Source organism: Aphis gossypii, chromosome 2 (genome assembly GCF_020184175.1).
Source record: "Aphis gossypii isolate Hap1 chromosome 2, ASM2018417v2, whole genome shotgun sequence".
Classification (NCBI taxonomy): domain Eukaryota; kingdom Metazoa; phylum Arthropoda; class Insecta; order Hemiptera; family Aphididae; genus Aphis; species Aphis gossypii.
In genome coordinates, this window is record NC_065531.1 from 85931349 (window position 1) to 85951529 (window position 20181).

The window sequence follows — 20181 nt, forward strand, 5'->3', positions numbered from 1 at the left end:
GTAGTTGACTAGTTGTTATTACTTGTTCACTGTTGTGTCTTGTGTGTTGTGAGTCGTTCGTTCGCTATCGGTGTCCGCCTTTTTTTTTGCCGATCGTCCGTCAACAACAAACAATAATATTATTGTTATTGTTTCGCAAAAGTTAAATCGCCATCGTACACCGGGCAGCAGTCGTTGTTCGTCGTTGCTGAGGATTTTCGCTGAAAACTGGTGAGTACTCAACCGAGAAGCCGGTCGTCCGACTGCTGTGTAAAACGAGACATAGCACATAGGCATAATATTAATGCGATGACCGACGAAACACGATAGTTGTTTTACTCATCGTTGTCGTCCGCCCGCTATAATTTGTTTCAAGTAGGCCATGGGATTTGGCGGGCTCACAATTTTTCCTGCCCATACACTTCATTTTAATCGTTTATATAGATCTACATAATAGTTTATAATAATTATTATATTTAAAGCGTTAGTATCTGTGCATTTATCACCTTCTCGTTATCCTAGTGATGGCTTCCCTTCTGAAAACGAATATATATATTAGTATATTTTTGAAAATGTACATACCTATAATGTTAATCTTTCCACCTACTTGTTCCCTCCTCGACTGCTCCTTTTCACATTTTTAACCAGAGATCACGCATTGGGATTTTGGGAAATTTTTGTGGACCGTAAAATTTCAATCCATATAATTTAATAAAAAAAATAAAACAAAAAATTATACAGAAAATCTTTTTATGAAAGAAATTATACATGTCTCTTAATTTATTTTTTGAATTCTGGAGTTGGTATGATTAGTTATTGAATACTATTATCTGCATTACAAATTTTTATTTATTTAGAGTTTTTATTTTATTATCAATATAATTGATCTTTATAAAAGAAGCCCACAGGAATCTGTGATCTTGATAAAAATCATCTATGGATGTCAATTGATGATTCTTGCCTTACACTTATATAACTTTAAGGTTCATTCTTACATTGTCTGGTTAAGTGGGTAAAGACCAACTGATAGAATTCTATTGGTTAACACATAAGAAATTCTGCCGATTAGCGTTATCAAATTAACCGGACATTGTAAGAATGGCCCTAAATCGGGCTTTAAATTATGTTGTTTTTGTATGTTTAGACTTACTTATTTATTTATGATTAAACTTTTGCAAGTGGCACTTTGCCTGATTGATTATCCTTCCCTCCTAAATTTACAAAAAATAAATTTAAGTAGGTACCTATAGTAGGTATGAAGAATACTATAAAAAAATTAGAAATTCATTTATTCATATTTCATTTTACCAACCTACTAGGTATATAGTTAAATGTACCTATAGTAATTTTTTTATCTATTTATCTATTATAATTACATATTTGTTATCCCATAACCAAGTGGGTCTGAAGTCTGAACTATTGTTCTGGAGCGCGGTTCTGGGTTCGATTCTGAGGTAGCCATGGGGCATTTTTGTATGTGGTGACGTCAGGACTGGAGCAAATAGGCTAGTAATTACCTGTTGGTAGTTCTTTGTGAGTTTGAACTTTATTCTGTCCATAACTTCGGAGGAAATAAATTAAATAAATAAATGCATTTAGAAATCACTGGAAACCTCAAAAAAATAAAAAATATTAAGTGAAAAGGTAACACAAAAAGGTTCGCTTACCTGACTTGATATGCAATTTGTATGCATCAATTCAAAAGATATTAAAAATAAAACAATTAAATGCCTTTGACTAAAACTAAAATAATCAATAAGTAGGTATACTAACTAAAATATCACTAAAATATTTTTATTCTAAAGTTAGATAGATATTTATCAGTCAAAGTTTAGGTCTACAGTAAAAAAATAGAAATTAGAATCATACAAGTAAAATATTAGTGTTATGTGTATTGTTTACTGTAACAAAATATATTGTATTCTATTTACTTGTGAATAGTCCCTTTCTTAAAATATTGTTTGTTTGTATATAGTATTTATTGCAAAATTGCTATATTAACTACGAATCAGTAATATGTTTAGTTTAACATTTATTGTAAATCAAAAAATTTCTAATAATTATCAATGGATAAATAAAAAATATATAATTATAAATACAATTTATTTTTTAAAATTAAAATAAATAATGTCTGTATAGTATTTTATATGTTGATAAAAATATTGCATTGTTATTTTTGATAAATAACATATTATCATATAATATACGGAAACTGCTCTTACTTTGTAATTTGCTAGTAATAGGATTGTAGACCAGTCGCTAAAGTAGATAATAAGATATCTACTTATGTTATTAAACAAATTAAATAGGAATAGACATTTTAATTCTGGGATGCTCAAACAATCACTAAATATTTAATGAAATAATAGTAAGCTACCTATTTGTTCCTTAAAAATGATTTTTATGGACGATGTATGATCAATCAAGTTTTATTGAACCATAAAATTAATCAATTTTTCATGTAATCCGGCATAAATATGAGATGAATATAATGATATATTTAATTTGTTTATGAAACAATGTGTCTATTGGAATCCAGTATTCACCATGAAACAGTATGAATGTTATCAAAATATTTCTATTAACAAGTAATTGATTTAATTTGAGATTTAACTGGTACAGTATTAGTGTATTACTTAAACAGTTTTAACTTTTTAAATTTATTACAGTCTATAGCTAATAAATACCTAGGTATATTAGAAAAAAAGTTTTCCAATAGGGTCTTAATATTAAAAGGTACTTCTTAAACGTTCCATAACATTAAGCCTTAAATTATTGCAGATTATTAATATTATGCTGTGTGACTAATATTTAAAACATAATATAATTGTTTAATTAATGTCTAAATCTAAGTTAGTAACAGAAATTCATAAATTTAACACCATGGCTGGTTGTTAATTTTTTTTTAACCTTAAGTCACTTTTAGTCACTTACTATTCAAATTTGTCTAAATTTTAATTATTTGTTCATACATGAAATAGAATATTTCTATGAAAATTTTAATGTATGAACAGTTAATATAAAAATAGTTCATTTAAAATTTAAATTAAAATTTTGAAGTGGCAGGCAAATAATTTTTGTTGTTTTACTACACAACTCTGCTCATTGACTAATCAGTGCTTATTCAAGAAATTTAAATTAATTTAGATATTTTATTTTCATTTGATTGTAATTAATTTTTCCAATTATGTATAGTTTATCCATCAATTGTATTAATATGATAATTAATTGATAATTATTTGTTCATTGTTATTATTCTTACTAACTTCTAAGATAGTTTTTAAGTACCTAAATTAAATACCTATTAAAATTACAAATTGAAAAATAGTTTTTATTTCCTATATTATGTTCACTATCAAACAATTTTATTATTGTTTTGTCACAAATTGAGTGTCCGAGTACGTTTAAATTCCGTAGGTTCTAGACTGACCTACATTTGAGAACAGAAATCAAGAATTTACTATAGAGCTTCGATTGTTCATTCAAATTTCATACTGTAGTTATAATTGTAATTTGTAAGTAGGTGTTTCAGTACGCCTATCATTTACTAGTACCGTTGTTAAGTTCGTGACATTTTCATTAAAGGCGATTACTTCGTTGATAGATATCCAATATCTAATAAAAATCGGCAAATTTAAAATTAGACTATTATAGAATTGGTAATAAGTGTCTTAAAAGATAATACCACCTAATATTATGACGAATTTTTAATAAAATAGACTTTAGAAACCTTATTTAACATACCTACTATAAATATATCTTTATAAGTACGTATATCTGTTTACAAACTTACCTAGTTTTAAAAATAAACGTATTATGTGAATTTTAAATGAATATATAGAATAAAGATAATATAACCTAATCTTACCTTTAATGTTATTATATTTAACGATTTAAATATCTAAATTCTAAATGTATGAATGTTATTTAACGAAAACTATGTAACGTAAGAATAATTATGATAATGACGTTATTTCTACTTTCCAAATACTTCGTTATTTATCATTTATACATAAAAAACTTTGATTTAAATGTACTATTATTTTTTGGTTTATTATACTTAGCTAAATAGGTAAATTTCGAGGTAAATTTATTTTCAGTATTTTTTTATTTCAACAAAAAACCTTGATAATTTAATTTAGAACATGTTCAGTATATTAATTTTTTTTTAAAAAAATCATTTTAATCTTTCAACGTAATCAATTGTTTCGATAGTTTTCATAACTTCAACCTACGGAATCGTTTATATTTTTTTCTTTGATTGTCCTTTGTACATACATCTTATGTCTTCTACCATCTCCCGGAAACCGTACAGTCTGTCTGTATAAGAAGTATGACATCATGCATTCATGCATCTCAGGAACTGTTGACCTCACTGATCCTGAACAACACAGACCAGCTTCAAATTAGTAGTCCGTTTTAGCACGCGTTAAAACAAGTTTTCAGTATTTTTTTTTCTTCTTCATCTTTTCATACTATAGCTGCTTTCGTGCTATAAAATTTCTTGACACCTAGATCACAGATTTCACTTGCCTTTCCATTTAAAATACCCACGGGCTAAATATAAAAGGTGTGCTAATTTAATACATCTAATGGGTATTTGCTTAGAACGCCCATTATTTTATGTTTTAATTTTTGTTATTATTCTGTTATTCATCTGTTAATTTAGCTTATTACTTATCTATTTTTATTAAAATAACAATTTCTATTATAACGGCTGCCAGTTGTAAGTGATTAAATATTAACTACTTACTTGAAGAAATATTTTAACTAATCATGTTATGTTTTTCATAAATATTTTGACCATTGACAAATATTCTAACAAGCTTTAGTAAAACATGAATTGTTGTATTTTATCACTTATACTTTTTTTGTGCGATCATGACCTAAAATTTGTCACCAATTTGCCACACCCTTCATACAATAACTGCGAATTGTCACGCACTATTTAAAGGAATGAATAATGATGCTGATGTGAAGACTTACAGAATCGTTGTCGTCTTTTAAGATGTCTAAAACCACATTTATTAGTGTCATTGCTTTTTAAAATAAATCTTTCAGAGCGAAACGAAATGCTTATAATATTATTTTTGAATTATATCTAAATCGACTTCCATTTGTAAAGTAGTTACAGTTAATTTTTTTCCATTGTGTTTTAAATTGTTGTACATCGTATGCAAGTTCATTCATATTCAACAACTAGGTACAATTTTAATTGTATGTATCTTTTGGCTTCCTAAATATTTTATTATCTTATATAATGTGTGACATATATAAATAATTAATTAAAAACTTCCGTTAGAAAATTCTGTCTTATCAGTAATTTATTATGTTAAATTTTGTTGTAATAATATGTGCGTATATTAGAGTAACCATTATACGTCTTGTTTTAAACAGGATTGTCCCGTTGTTCGTAGTAATTATAATATAATATATAAGTATTGCATATTTTTTCTTGTTTTGATGATCAATATATTTTTTACTCATTGCAAAAAAGTGTCCTGTTTTATTTTTTATAATATGGTTTGTCTAGGGTATATTATAATAATTATTAGCTGTATAACTAATAACAATCACTTTATAAGTGTATATAAAATAACACTTTATCGATCATATAGAAAATATTCAGAGGGTTAAAAAATTACCCTTCGAAAATTATTTAGTTTCGTGTCAACCTAGCAGTATGCACAAAGAATACATGAAATATTGAAGCGGTTATTGACTTTAAACACGTGCGTGTGAGCCACTCCTTTCCTTTATGTTAGTTCTCTTTCATTTGTCCTCTACGTATATCGAACAAACTATTAGTAAAAGGTAAAAACTAAAAACATAATAGGTAGCAAAATTGTATAAGTAGTATGTAAGCATAATAACTATAGAGGATAGTCATATACCTATATTCTAGGGTTTATAAATTATAATATACGTATAGTTTGTATTTATTAATGATTTAGTAATTTTTGTAATTATTTCTCTAAAACATGATCTGAGTTCAACGATAAAAAAATCATGTATTATAGTTTTAAAATCAACAATAAAATATTTTTATTTATTGATCTTTTATTATATTATATACAATTATTTAATTGCGAAAATAATTTATTCTTATCTCTCGAGTTTTGCTACAGGTTTAATCATAAATCAATATTAAAATGCTGCTATAGAATTAAAATGGTTTCAAATTTTGTACCTTATTGTACGGCGTTTATTCATGACAATACATTCAATTAGATTGTACATTTGTACTTATATTGGGCTATGTATATGTTAATATTACAATGTTATTGTATTTGCTCTTCGTATATAAAATATATATGTAGTATTTAACTGTCTATTCTGTCATCTATTAATAGGTCAACGTTTAAAAGTGACTGCTGCTTAATATTTTTAACCTATATATACAATAAATTATTTTTTTAAATTGTGACATTTGTATGTTAACCGTGACTTCAAATGTTATTGGGGGCTTGTACACATTTTCATTTTCATTTTAAGCTTACGATCTTCAACTCTTAAAGTGTCACGCCAGTCGGTTTCATTTAATGTATTTTATTTTGAAGTGAAATGTATTGGCTAATGATTAAGTGGCTTAAAGAATTTAAATATATTAATAAATTGTAAACATCATTTTATAATACTGCTGAATATATTAAATTTAAAACTATTTAACACTCGGCAGTCTCATTTATGGAAATTAAATAATACGATAATTTATTATTAAAATAAAATAGTTTACCAGTGACATGCTTTATTCTATTTATGTAAAGGAGTTCATACAATCAACATATTTATAGACAGAGTGGCGGGTGGTTCTTAGTTCAACTGCTAAAGCTGCTTAATATCTTAAGAGGAATTTAAGTTAAAGAATGAAATTATTATTTATAATTTTTTTAGGTAGTCAGTATATGTATAGATTACGTAATTTTAACATTATTGTATTATGTGTTGTGTTTTGAGTATTTTATAAAAACTATTTCGTGTGAACTAACACCATTCAATAAATTATTTAAAATAGATTTGTAAATTTTTCTATAAATATTCAAATTTCATATTTATGTTTTATCATATTTTTGTAATCTTACATTTATTTTTCATCGAGCTCAATAATTATGCTTAATTTAACTAAACAATTAAACAAAAATGTACAAATGTATTAAATATACTATCGAAAAAATAAGTCCCTGATTATCATAATAATTTGGACCATCTTTTATAATATAATATTATACTTACTAGTTAGTAGTTACTACATTGTTTACATCATGTGTATTAACTATTAAGAGTTATAAATTGATTCTTGCATTTTAGGTATTTTACCCACGTATGACAAACCTCAATGTACTTATCAAGTTAGTTTTATAAATTACGTATCATTTAAAAAATATTTATTTATTTATTTAATTATTATCAAGTAAACAGTTAACGTATGCAGACAATGGTATTATTATTAGAATGATATTTGATAGATTTTGTGTTGTAATTTATATAATATTAAGTACGACGTACATATACCTACACATAGTAAGGAGTTAAGATGTAAAGTAAGTAACCATCTAGGTTTTAATACTTTTTTACTTTCTCACTTTGGTCATTGAATGCGGTATAATGCTTCAGTTATAAACACTATGTAGGTAAATGACAATAAACCATTACCGAATTTCCCCAGTTTTTATTTTTGAAGTATAATATTCATTAAATTACATTTTATTGTTCTATATTTCTATATTATGTGTTGAAAAATAAGTATTATTAGATCTACCTATTGTATTATTATAATAATTATTGTTCTACCTTATACCTATATTTGATAATGAAATGTGTTATTATAAACTATACTTATGTGCGTGTGTACAAACACTTTATGAATGACTAGTATATTTTTGTAGGTTTAGCATTTTAATATATTTAGTTTATAATACATTTTCATTAATTTCATTTTTTATTTTGATCACAAAGAGCGATAGCCTTCGTTTTATGTTGATATTACGTAAAAATATTCAGGTTTCATATAAAATTAACTGAAATATAACATGCTATGGATCAATTTATGAAATGAGGGTGAAATTGAGTCTTTCCAAGTTTCGTGACTCTCGTTTGATTGTACAAAATGTACAATGTACATGATTTAATGATTTAGTATATTTTTATAATTATGACTAATGTCTAATACTAAAAACAAAATATAAATCTGTTTTAATATTTATTCTTTGATTGTTATTTTAAAACAAATTATTATAAAATTAAAGCAATTATATTAAATTGTAATTTCTATTTATGCATTGTATCTTAACATCGCCTATGAATAAATTATAAAAGTATTTTTTTTTATATGTTATTTTGTAAATTATCGTTTAAAACAATTATAAAAGATATTCAATGATAAAACAATTAATACTATACCTATTGTTTTATTAGTTTTCAAATAATATTTCACTAATTAAATTGTAATTAAAATTAATAAATACTATCGATGTTATTTTTAATGTAATTTTTATTAAAAAAAAAAAAAATGTTAAAATCAAGTATATTGATTGCTTTGCAGAATTTAAAAGTTTGGGCTATTAGATATGGTTCGCTTTTTTGATTCAACTCAGTATTAATTCTATTGTGTTTGAAAGCCAACATAAATTATCACATCCTGAAAACGACTATGAATAAGGTTTCGTTTACTAATCCTATCGCTAATAAAAATTTTTTTATGGTGCGTTCACAACTGCCGTGTCATGTATGTTCGTACAGGTTTCAATACGCGTGTGATAATACGGTATAATAAATATGTTGGATGTTGGCAATATATATTACCTATAAACTCAAATACCGAACGATACCGATGAGTTGCGAACGTGCCTTGAAGTTTCTTGGTATTTTTAACTATTTTAGACAATATTACCTACAATATGTCTTGGAAAACGATACAAATATTTATTTAACTAACGTTATAACTTGTAGAATGTAGTTATTTTAAAATTTTGTTTTAGTAATGATGAGATCTATATGTATTTGATTAACTTAGTTGATCCATTTTTAATATTATGTACCTATTCTATCGACAAAATGTAATATGGGTTAGTCAATAATTCTTGTTGTGGGATCTAACCTAACCAACCTCACCAGTTTTGAAATACCTATTAATTTCTGTACTTTATACATTTCTGTAATATTTTAATTATAAAAAGCATAATTTTTTTAATTTGTTAATAGATATTGTAGTACAATGACGGCAATGGAGAACGAGTCATCGGATGGAAATGTTTCACCTAAGAAGAAATCAATTCGTAAAGGCAAGACTGCTCTAGCTCGTGTCCTTTTATTAGATGGATCATACTTAGATGTTCAAATCGATGTAAATATATTTTGTATAATTAATTAATTTAGAATATTATTTTTATTAACAACATATTTTATATATTAATGCATTTATTTATATTTGATTCTTGTTTAAAAAATATTTATATTTATAATTATTTACTTGTATGTTTTTATATTATAGAGAAAAGCTAAAGGTCAGGAGTTATTGGATCAAATATGTGATCGATTAAATTTATTAGAACGGGATTATTTTGGTTTATCTTATGAGGATAGACGTGATCCTCATAATTGGCTTGAAATGGATAAACGCATTGGAAAGTTTTTAAAAAGTTAGCAAAATTTTTAATTCAATTAAGCTTAAACTTTTTTTAAGTCAATATTCTAATTCTTATCGTTTTCATTTAGGTGAACCATGGTTGTTTAATTTTGAAATGAAATTTTATCCTCCTGATCCTAATCAACTTCAAGAAGATATCACCCGATATCAACTATGTTTACAAATTAGAAATGATATTCTCAATGGAAAGTATGTATATTAGTTAAAAATTAGTATGCAATGTTACAGATATTTAAAAATAAATTATTTATTAGGTTGCCTTGTTCTTTTGTCACGCATGCACTTTTGGGTTCATATTTGGTTCAGTCTGAATTGGGAGATTATGACATTGATGAACACAAAAATAACACAAATTATTTGAAAGAGTTTAAGTTTGCTCCAAATCAATCACATGAACTTGAAGAAAAAGTTATGGAACTTCATAGAACACATAAGTAAGATTAATTAATTCATTTTAAATCAAAATTTGTGTATTATTATTAAATTTTATAAATTAGAGGTCAAACACCAGCAGAAGCAGAGCTAAATTATTTGAACAATGCTAAAAAATTGGCCATGTATGGTGTAGACTTACATCCAGCTAAAGATTCTGAAGGTGTAGATATAATGTTGGGAGTATGTTCTTCTGGTTTGCTCGTTCACAGAGATCGTTTACGAATTAATCGTTTTGCATGGCCTAAAATATTGAAAATTTCTTACAAGCGAAACCACTACTACATTAAAATTCGTCCAGGTGAATTTGAACAGCAAGAAGCTACAGTTGGTTTTAAATTGCCCAATCATAGACTTGCTAAAAAATTATGGAAAACTTGTGTTGAACATCATACATTCTTTAGGTTTGTATTTTTATAATTTTAATTTATAATAAACTTAAAAATAATTTGGTTTATATTAAATATGTATTAGGCTGATGACACCTGAACCAACACAAAAACTTGGATTGTTTCCTCGTTTGGGTTCTAGATTCCGTTATTCTGGCCGTACTCACTATGAGTCTAAAAAAACGGCAATCGATAGACCTGCACCAAAATTCCAAAGAAGCTTAAGTGGAAGAACATTAACTTCTAGAAGCATGGATAGTAAGGAATTGTATTTATGTTGTTGTCTATATAGTATATTTGAATGAATTAAATATTTTAACTTAAAGCTTTAGGAGGAACCAGACATTTGGGAGAAGATTTTGGAATGGAACCTGAGTCTAAAAGACACACTATGTCTCATCCTCCTGACCGTGTTTCTGACATAGAAAACAACATTGAAAAAGGTGGAAAGTCAAACAAAATTGATAAACGAAAGGTATTAGTTAATTGTTAATTTTAAATATCATTATAAAAATAAGTTTCAATAATTAAATACTTCATTTTGGAAAGTTATAAGTTCTTATCATATTATTTTGTAATTAACTTCTGTTATTGGGCACTAATAATAGTTAAAAGAAAAAGTGAGCATAAGTTCTCATGACAGCTCTGTAACAGAGGAAGGCAATTACGAAGCTGAACGGAGCAGCTCAGACATTCATAAGTCTAAGGTACATAGTTTGATGACTTTTCTGAAATACTTGCACTCATAATATTATTTAATGTAAAGTTGACCTTGAAAATATTTATCACATCATAGGCTAATAGACCTTAAAAAAATGTTGTTGATTAAAATATATTTTATTCTTGTTAGAATTTGTTTATTCCAAGGTCAACTTTTCAATAATTTCGCACATATTAAATATAAAGTTATTTAAAAATGTTATGCTTACAACAGTGTTTTATTATTTTAGGGACATATCATTAAGTTCTATTTTTCTTTTGTTTATTATCAAAAATGTTTTATGGTTTTCCTTATCTTAAAGTATATATAAATAAAACTAGAAATTAATAGAGATAATTTATTAAAATATTTAATTACTGACATTATATTCATATGATTTTTATTAAATATTACTTTTAATAATTATGGTTTGAGATTTTTTGTATTTGAATTACTCTGTTCACTGTAATAATATACCTTTTGGTTTCGTATTTTTTTGGCGTGAGTACGACTACACATTGTAGATTTCTGATTCAACTGTCAATGTCAAGCTGATACCATCACACTTGTCGATGGTGTTAAATAGTACTCGTGATTATAGTCTATACTAACTGGCCACCACAACATTTTGAATATGTACACTTAAAGTGAATAAAGTTAAGGTTATATGTATAGGTTAAGCTATAAACATTTTATTGTGAAAATTCAAAATTTAAATTAAATATAAAGTTTGACATTATATATTTTTGAATATTTCGTCATATTATAAACTTTGTATGCATAAAATAGTGCATTTTTTATATTTTATTATTTTTTGAAAAAATTTTAATTTTAAAATGTTCATGATTTGCTTCAAATTAAAAATATTAAAATTGATCTATGAGGTTCCCTAGATATTATTTAATAATCAATGTGTACAATAGGTCAATATAATTGGTGAATTTGTTCTAATATTTTTAATAATAGAATAAAATAGATTCTTCTAAGTGCAAAATTTGCTCTGTTATGTTTTCATAACACGAAGATAACACATATGGGTTAACATCTTGAAAAGTATTTTTATTAGTTAATAAAACGTTGTTATTAAAAATGGTACAATTTGGAACTTAATGATAATATCTAGATTCTATATTGTGCAAAAAATTTTTAAATCAATACTCGTTTTTGTATTGTGACCTTATATAACTAGAAAGTACTTAGCTATTAATCTAAATTAAAATCTTAATTGTAACAGAATTAATTAATTAAAAAATATTTTAATATGAAATAATAGTTTTTATCAATTTTGGTTGATACATTTTTTTGGTTTATTTCTTCAAATTTAAACTATTTTAGTTTTATATTTTTGTAATTTAATTACATATTTTTAGCAATTTTAATGTTTTAATGTAAGAAGTCTTAAACCCCACTTACAACACAAAAAAAAAATCATTATAGTTCATTTTCCATTTCTATATATTTAGCAATTTAATTATTGAGTATTTAATAATATATACTATTATGTATTATATGTATATAATTTTCCAGTAAATATAATAAATAAATAATTTTTATATTTTTTATTGATCAAATTAAATATAAATAATCCATAATTATACCTAGTCTAAATGATCAATTGTACAATCAATATTATTATTATAATTATTATTCTTTAGTTAATTTATGATAAATGGTTTTATTTTATATAATTTATTAATTATAATTTTACATAATTATAATATACTTAATTAATTTTTTGCTAAATTACTAAAATAGGGTTGTAAATATAATGCATGTATAGTAAGTTATAATAATAAATAATAATAATAATAATAATAATAATAATAGATTATTTATTTTTAATAACATTTTAAATTTAAATATTTCAGGTTTATCTTAAATTAATATTATTATTTATAATATTGTGTCTATATACAGATCATATTTATTGTTTTTGGAATTTATCAATATATTTTAAGTATAATATTAATTAGTAATTACTTATTACTGCATTTTATAATAACTTAAAATATTATTCGTACAAAAAACCAAAACTTTAATAATAATCATACTTAACTTTTGTTACTAATGTAACAATTTAATAAATTGATTATTGTTTTTTAAATATTTAATTATATTATTTTATAACATTTTAATTTGAATACGAAAATTATAGACCTTAAAATGTTATTATTATATTGTTTAATTTAAATAAATAAACAGTAGTCATATTGTGGAACTTAAACTTATATTTGTTATTATATTTTAATGTTTTCTAAAGAATTATATTATTACTAACTTTCAGAAACCAATTGGAGGAATTGCCGTTTTACCAACAGGATCGTTTAATTTTATGAGGAGGAAAAAAGACAAAGATGTGTCTAAAGTTTCAAAGTATGCATGCATATTATTAACTTAATAATTTGCAAATTAAATATAACATTTTGATTTTAGTGGTATTGGTGTTGAAGAAGATGATGAAAAAGAAAATCGTGAAACTTCTCCTTCTATAAAAACTACAAGTTTTATAACCAAAGAACGTGAAGCTTTATCTCCAAATGATACAAACACAAGTGCAGATATTTCAGGCATCAACTCATTAGATACTTCAAAAGCAGATTCTACTAAAAGTGATAAATCTAAATTGAAGGTGAGCATGGATTTTTATAGATAGATTATAATTTCAATTTTGAACTTACTAAATTTTTAAGTATTAAATATTTCTTATTAAGGAGCAGATTCTTATGTAAAAATACTTTTGATCGAATAAAATATTTCAAATTTTATAAGAAGTATAATATATAATTTAAACCATTCTTAGTCAGTATACAATCAAATATATTATATGATTATGCTGTTTTAGTTTGATTGTGTACTTCATTAAATAATGGCAGCAAAGAAGTAGTATCATTTACAGAGAGCTTCTTCTGCTGTTGATTGTCAGGAAAAAAAGACTTTTATAGTGAATCAATTTTTTTTCTTACATTTTGTGTTATACTTCTTAGTTATTACTTGAATATAATATTAAACAAATAAATTACAATAAATTAACTACTGGACTTTTATTAGGGGATATTGTTTAAAAATTATTTACACAAATAATAAAAAAAAATTACGGTTTTAATAATAAACAAAGACTTATCATCAATCATCATTCATCAGCTACAAATTGTGCATTTTCCTTTTCTTGGTTGATCTACTGTTATTAAAATATTCTTAAATGTAATCATTGATAATTCTTGATTGATTACATGATACATGATACATTTACAAATATTTTTTATTTTGGTACATAAAAATCTGTTTCTGATTTTTTATTTTATTCATTTTTTGTATTTTTTTGTGATTTATATCTTTGTTTTATTATTGATTTGGTTGTTAATTATGCATTTTAGTTTTTAAATTTAAAAAAATAGTATATAATTTAACATGAGTGAATATGGTATAATTATAATATAGTACTTTGGTGATTTTATTTTGTAAGTTATTTATATTTGTAGTATACTTGTATGCATTTTCTTAGTTTCCATATTGTTTGGTTTGTTTTTATTGTAGAGCCCTGGAGGTATTTTTAGCAGTTTTAGTTTAAAATCTAAGAAATCGAAAGACAAATTGAAAGCTGATAACGGCCTTGATACAAGTGTGGAACCAGAGTCCCCCAAAGGTTTAGACAAATTCAAATTAAAAACAAAGAAAGATTTAAAAAAACCAAAAAAAGAATCAAAAACAAGTCTTAAAACTATTGACAGTACTACTTCTAATTTATCATCAAATGCTACATTTGCTGATCGTTCAATTGCTGAAACTACTGTGAATGTATCTGCTATTTCTACATCACCTACATCACCTAGTTTTACTAAAACATACAATTATACAGAAGATGAACACAGTGCTACCAAAAAACGTAAGCCAGTTGGTGGATTTACCTATGAAAATAATATGCAAAAGTCAAAAGAAAGTATTTCTGAAATTCCAACATCTCCCAGCAAACGAGCTCAAGGTCTAGCATTTAACTACGCACCCGGGGAAGCAAAGAAAGTTGCAGAAACTGCAGCAGAAAAGAGGAAAACATTCATGGAAAAAGTTGCTGCTGATGGTATTAAAACACCAGGAATTAATTATGTACAATCGGCAGTTCACAAAGAAGAATCTGTTAAGAAAGAACCTAAAACTAATTTTGAGACAAAAGTAGAACCCACTGGTGAAGTTGCGTTTACTAAGACTGTGTTGGAAAAAAAAGTTAGCTCAGCCAGTTCTGAAACAACTATTGAGACTGAGAAGAAAAAATTTGATTCGAAATCGGGTGTTTTGAATAAGAAATCAAAAGAACACGACAGTGGTAAGGGCGTATTAGAAAAAGCTATGGACAAATTAGGCTCTTTTGGTAGGGGATCTAAAGATAAAGCTGAGGTAGACGTAAAAAAAGAATCATCAGACTTCATTGATAATGAAAAGAAAACCTATGAAGATGATAAACCACTAGTTAGTACTGCACCATTGATTGTAAAAACTACAACTAAACAGACAATGATCCAGGATAAGGAGGGCCTTACTCAAAATATTGAGGAAAAAGTTGAAGATTTAACATCTGGTGAAGTCACTGTATCAACACAGCACAATAAGGTAATAGTAGTTGAGCAAATTTGGCTTACAATTTTTTTTTTATTTATGCATGGTTTTTTTTTTTTTGCTTATGCTTAGGCTGAAGGTTTGGACACTGCTACTGGTAGGCCTCCATATGTAAAGGCAACAGCAGTAACTACTCGTACAGCAACTACTCATCAGGATTTGGAAAAAAATTCTAAAACCAGTCAGGTATAGTGAAGTAGATTTATTTTATTTGTTAATATATATTTATTTATCGTATTAAAAGTTATTTTACTGGAAGTGTTAAATGTTGTATCATTAATTAGTTTATTTATTAAATTTAGGTTGAAGAGAAAACTGTAGCACATACAACAACAACTAGTGGTACTCGCCAAGAACAACGAACTGTTACACAAGAAGTCATATCAACATCAACAATTCTTGCACCAGAATCCAAAATTGAGGTAAAATTTTACCCATTTAAATTTGTAAATATTTGCATTTTTATTTTTATTTTTATCCTTAGCAACAGTAATTTTGTAATTACATTTCAGGTTAAAAGTGTGTTGAGTATTGTTTTTTTTTTCTAATATTTAATTTTTTGTAAAACAGTTAATTTAATATAAGATGTAAATAGCATGAATAGTTAATAGTTCTGTTTATAATAAGTAATAATTTTTTGTACTGAACTAATTTAGCATGTTTTTAACATTTTGTATTTGTTGTACGTTATGGCATGTTTAGCTAAGTAGAGCTTCAAGTAGTTCAAGCCTTAGCTCAAATGATTCAGGCACACCAATTGATGTTGAAGGCCCATTAGATGAGTCCAATGGGCTAGGATATTATAATAGCAATTTTCAGGTATTGAACTGTTTATTTAAAATGAGCTGCTAACAATAAATAAATAAATAAATAAAGGTTTTTAAGTACATGATAATAATTTTTTTTTTTAGAACGAGTTCAAGGCCGAACATGTAACGGCTGGTTCGAACTCTGCTGAAGAGAGACATAACATAAACATCACAGCTAATGACAAATCTTACACACTCACAGGAGAGATTGTTTCAACACAAGCCATTTCTAGTAAAACACGAACTGTTGAAACTGTAACAGTAAGCAAAATATTAGTATAAATGTTTTGATTAATATAATTTTTAAAATGTTTTCTTATTATTATTAAGTATAAAACTGAAAAAGATGGTGTTGTTGAGACAAGAGTTGAACAAAAAATAACCATACAGAGTGATGGGGATCCAATTGATCATGACAAAGCATTGGCTGATGCCATACAAGAAGCTACAGAAATGAATCCAGACATGACTGTAGAAAAAATTGAAATTCAACAACAACAACAAACATAATAAACAAAAAAACAAAAGCAATAACAAACTCATCTTTTTTATTTTTTTAGTTTATTTTCAATTTAAATTCCTTCCAAATTAGATATACAAATTTATATTTGTGTGTTCCATTGCTACATTTAACATTCCATTTTTTATCTTTTCAATTGTTTAATTTAATTTGTTTATTTATTCATTTTTGTTATGGTCTGTCATTGTTTTTTTTTTATATTTTATTCTTTAGCCTATTATGAATCAATTACGTGTTTTGTAATCGAACAACTATAATTAAATTTTGTATTATTATGATTTCTGAAGATTCCATCCATATTTTTAATGTATTTACTTTGTATATTATATAGTTAGAATTCCGTAACATAAACGTGCTGAGATATTATAACATTCCAATAAGTATTTAAATGTTGCATAATATTATAATTTTTGTTACTCTAATATTATTATATTCTATTACAAATTACAATTTTTTTGTGCTTTAGTTTTAAAAACATTGTCTAATTTTTGTAATTGTTCATGTTATATTTTAAAAGGGGTGGTTCAACTAAATGTATTATTATTGTCTTTTAGCTAGGCTAAGGAAAATAATGTAAGCAAGCAAGTGAATGTGTAAAATTTTTTTGAATTATTTTCCAACATATCAGTTCCTTTAATCGGAAGTAATGTTTGTGTTCTAAAATTTGTTTATACAAATAATCAATTATAGTATGTACCTATAAGTTATTGTTTTTTTTTTTTTTAATATATTTATATTTTTTTACAAGATAATATGCAATTAATTTATATTTTTTTATAATTTATAATAATTTTTAAGTTTAAAACAAATTTGTTGTATCAACAATTGTATTAAACTAGTTATTAATTATAATTTCTCACCTAAATAATTAAATAATTAATAAATTCTTAGTTTAGATTTGTTATACCACATTGTCTATCGTAAATTGTATTTATTTATTTATTTTTTTGAACCACCCTAAATAAATGTATGCGAATGTCAAAAAATATTAAAAATTAAAAAGTGTAATATTATGTTAATACCGTGGCCTTTTAAATTGTTAGTTTAACTAGAAAATTTTATATAATGTACTTGGTTCCAATTTTCTGACAATCTTTTATCATTATTTATTAATTTTCAAATATATATGTAATTGTATAGTTGTTCTTGTCTATAAATTTAGTCTGAAAGACCATTGTGAACTGGATAGACGTTTTTGCATTCAAATATAACTTATTATAGTTTTTAGTCAATTTAGGCGTCAATTCAATTATAATGTATTGAAATCCATTTGCATTCATAAGTGTTGTGTTGTTATTAAAACGTTAGCATTTTATGAATTTTAACTAATACAAAAAAACTCACATTTCTTAATTTATTTTTACTATTATGTATGAGTTTTAAATTAATTGTTTATTATTTTCATTATATAATATATTATATATAAATTAAATTAAATTCATTTATACTTTAATCCATAACTAATTGTATGAAATTATTATTAAGTATTATGTGATATTGTTTTGCTATTGAAAATGTTTATAATTGACCAAAATTATAGTATTATATATTCACTGTGAAACTTTATAATAAATAAACAAAATAATAATATTATTAGTAAATAGAAACAAAGACATCTTTATTAGATTGAAAAACAAGAATAATATAATATAAACTTATACATAACTCCATTTCTGTGTATTGTTTTTTATTTTTGCATTTATCTATCTACCATGATCATTTTCTTACGATTGTTATATATATTTTAGGGACATGCATCCTGTTTACTTATCTTCTTATTATTTTTAAATAATATAGAAAACTCAAACTTGATAAACATATCTGCTTGTATACAACTGCATTATCATGATGTACGTATTTATAAATTATTTATTTATAAAAAAATCAATGAATAAGAAAGCTGCAATTTTTCAAAGAAAGGACGATATAGTTTGTGGTCAGTATGTTTTAACTCTTTACTTATAAATCAATAAAATATTATGACTCATTAAAGCTATTATAGCTATTATAATAATTAATAAGTAGGTATGTGATCATTGAATGTGAAACATTGTATGGGGAATCTAAAATTGATCATTAATTAATTCATGATAACAAGACTAAAATGAAAAAATAAAGTGGTATTCAGCACCCTTAGTCCTTTGTTGAGAATGTGCTTCTGTGAATATAGATTAACAGAAATATCTATTTCTATTAGTTACTGTTAAAAAAGTCTTTCATACATATTTGTTCTATCGTAATTAATTATATACTTATTTTGTTGTTATAAAATAATAACTTATATCACAGTGATGTAATAAGTATTGAAATATATTTTGATAACCTATCTATTAATACATTTTCTGCTCATTACTATTACAGACAATTAGTCTGTAAATAACATTTTATTATAATAATGTCATGCTATAATAGTATAGTATACTAGCTGTGACTAAATTATTGTTCACGATTAAGTCATTACTAGGTATATCACTATACAGACAAATAAATGATCCTAAGCTACACCCTTTAAATACGTATACTTATACGTAGATTTAACATATAAATTTTTTTAGTTCAATTATATATTATAATAATTAACCTGACTCTCATATTGAGTCATATAACATAACTATTAATTATTATAATAATATTGTTTGTATATAATATTATAATGTAAGCGATTTACATTCTACACACGAATGTCCCTAAATTGTCTACACAATGCCCCGTCTAAAATATCTGCGTTACTTATGGTTATGCCACATAAATGGAAACCTAACATTTTGAGTTTCACAAACAACTTTCCACCTCCGGACATCTAGTAAATTTAAAACTACACCTCTCAAGTACTTAACCACGGACAGGGTTTGAAAGTTTACAGGTAGAGACAACGCGTTGTCTGTAAAACGTTTGTCGCCTCTAAAGTTTTATTATAGCTTTTGGCGGATTCCGTGCCCGATACAGTTTTTTGTAAAGATGATTAGACATTTGTCTCGAAAATTTAGCAGGAGGGTTGGCAAAAATTAATTTGGACTAAAACTAATTGAATTATGTTGTGCAAGAGTGTCGTAATATTTGTCGTACGATTTTATAGGCCGCTGTTCATATCGCGCACC

The 20181-nt window shown here is 25.2% G+C and overlaps 1 protein-coding gene across 4 annotated transcripts; it reads left to right on the forward strand.

Annotated features, from left to right (window-relative positions):
- On the forward strand, positions 1–18753 carry LOC114133083 (protein 4.1 homolog). 4 transcript variants are annotated; one of them, XM_050201953.1, is made up of 17 exons: positions 1–210; positions 9181–9322; positions 9470–9617; positions 9694–9814; positions 9880–10059; positions 10123–10461; positions 10532–10704; positions 10779–10921; positions 11055–11153; positions 13431–13519; positions 13580–13775; positions 14681–15748; positions 15827–15940; positions 16057–16176; positions 16457–16573; positions 16666–16824; positions 16894–18753. In XM_050201953.1, the coding sequence occupies exons 2-17, from the start codon at positions 9194–9196 to the stop codon at positions 17071–17073; spliced, it is 3375 nt and encodes a 1124-aa protein (XP_050057910.1). In that variant the 5' UTR covers positions 1–210; positions 9181–9193; the 3' UTR covers positions 17074–18753. The 4 variants fall into 4 exon arrangements, with proteins under 4 accessions (XP_050057910.1, XP_027854525.2, XP_027854510.2 ...); XM_027998709.2 differs by having other exon boundaries at positions 2–210; positions 10773–10921; XM_027998724.2 differs by lacking the exon at positions 16457–16573 and having other exon boundaries at positions 10773–10921.
- The last annotated feature ends 1428 nt before the right edge of the window (positions 18754–20181 follow it).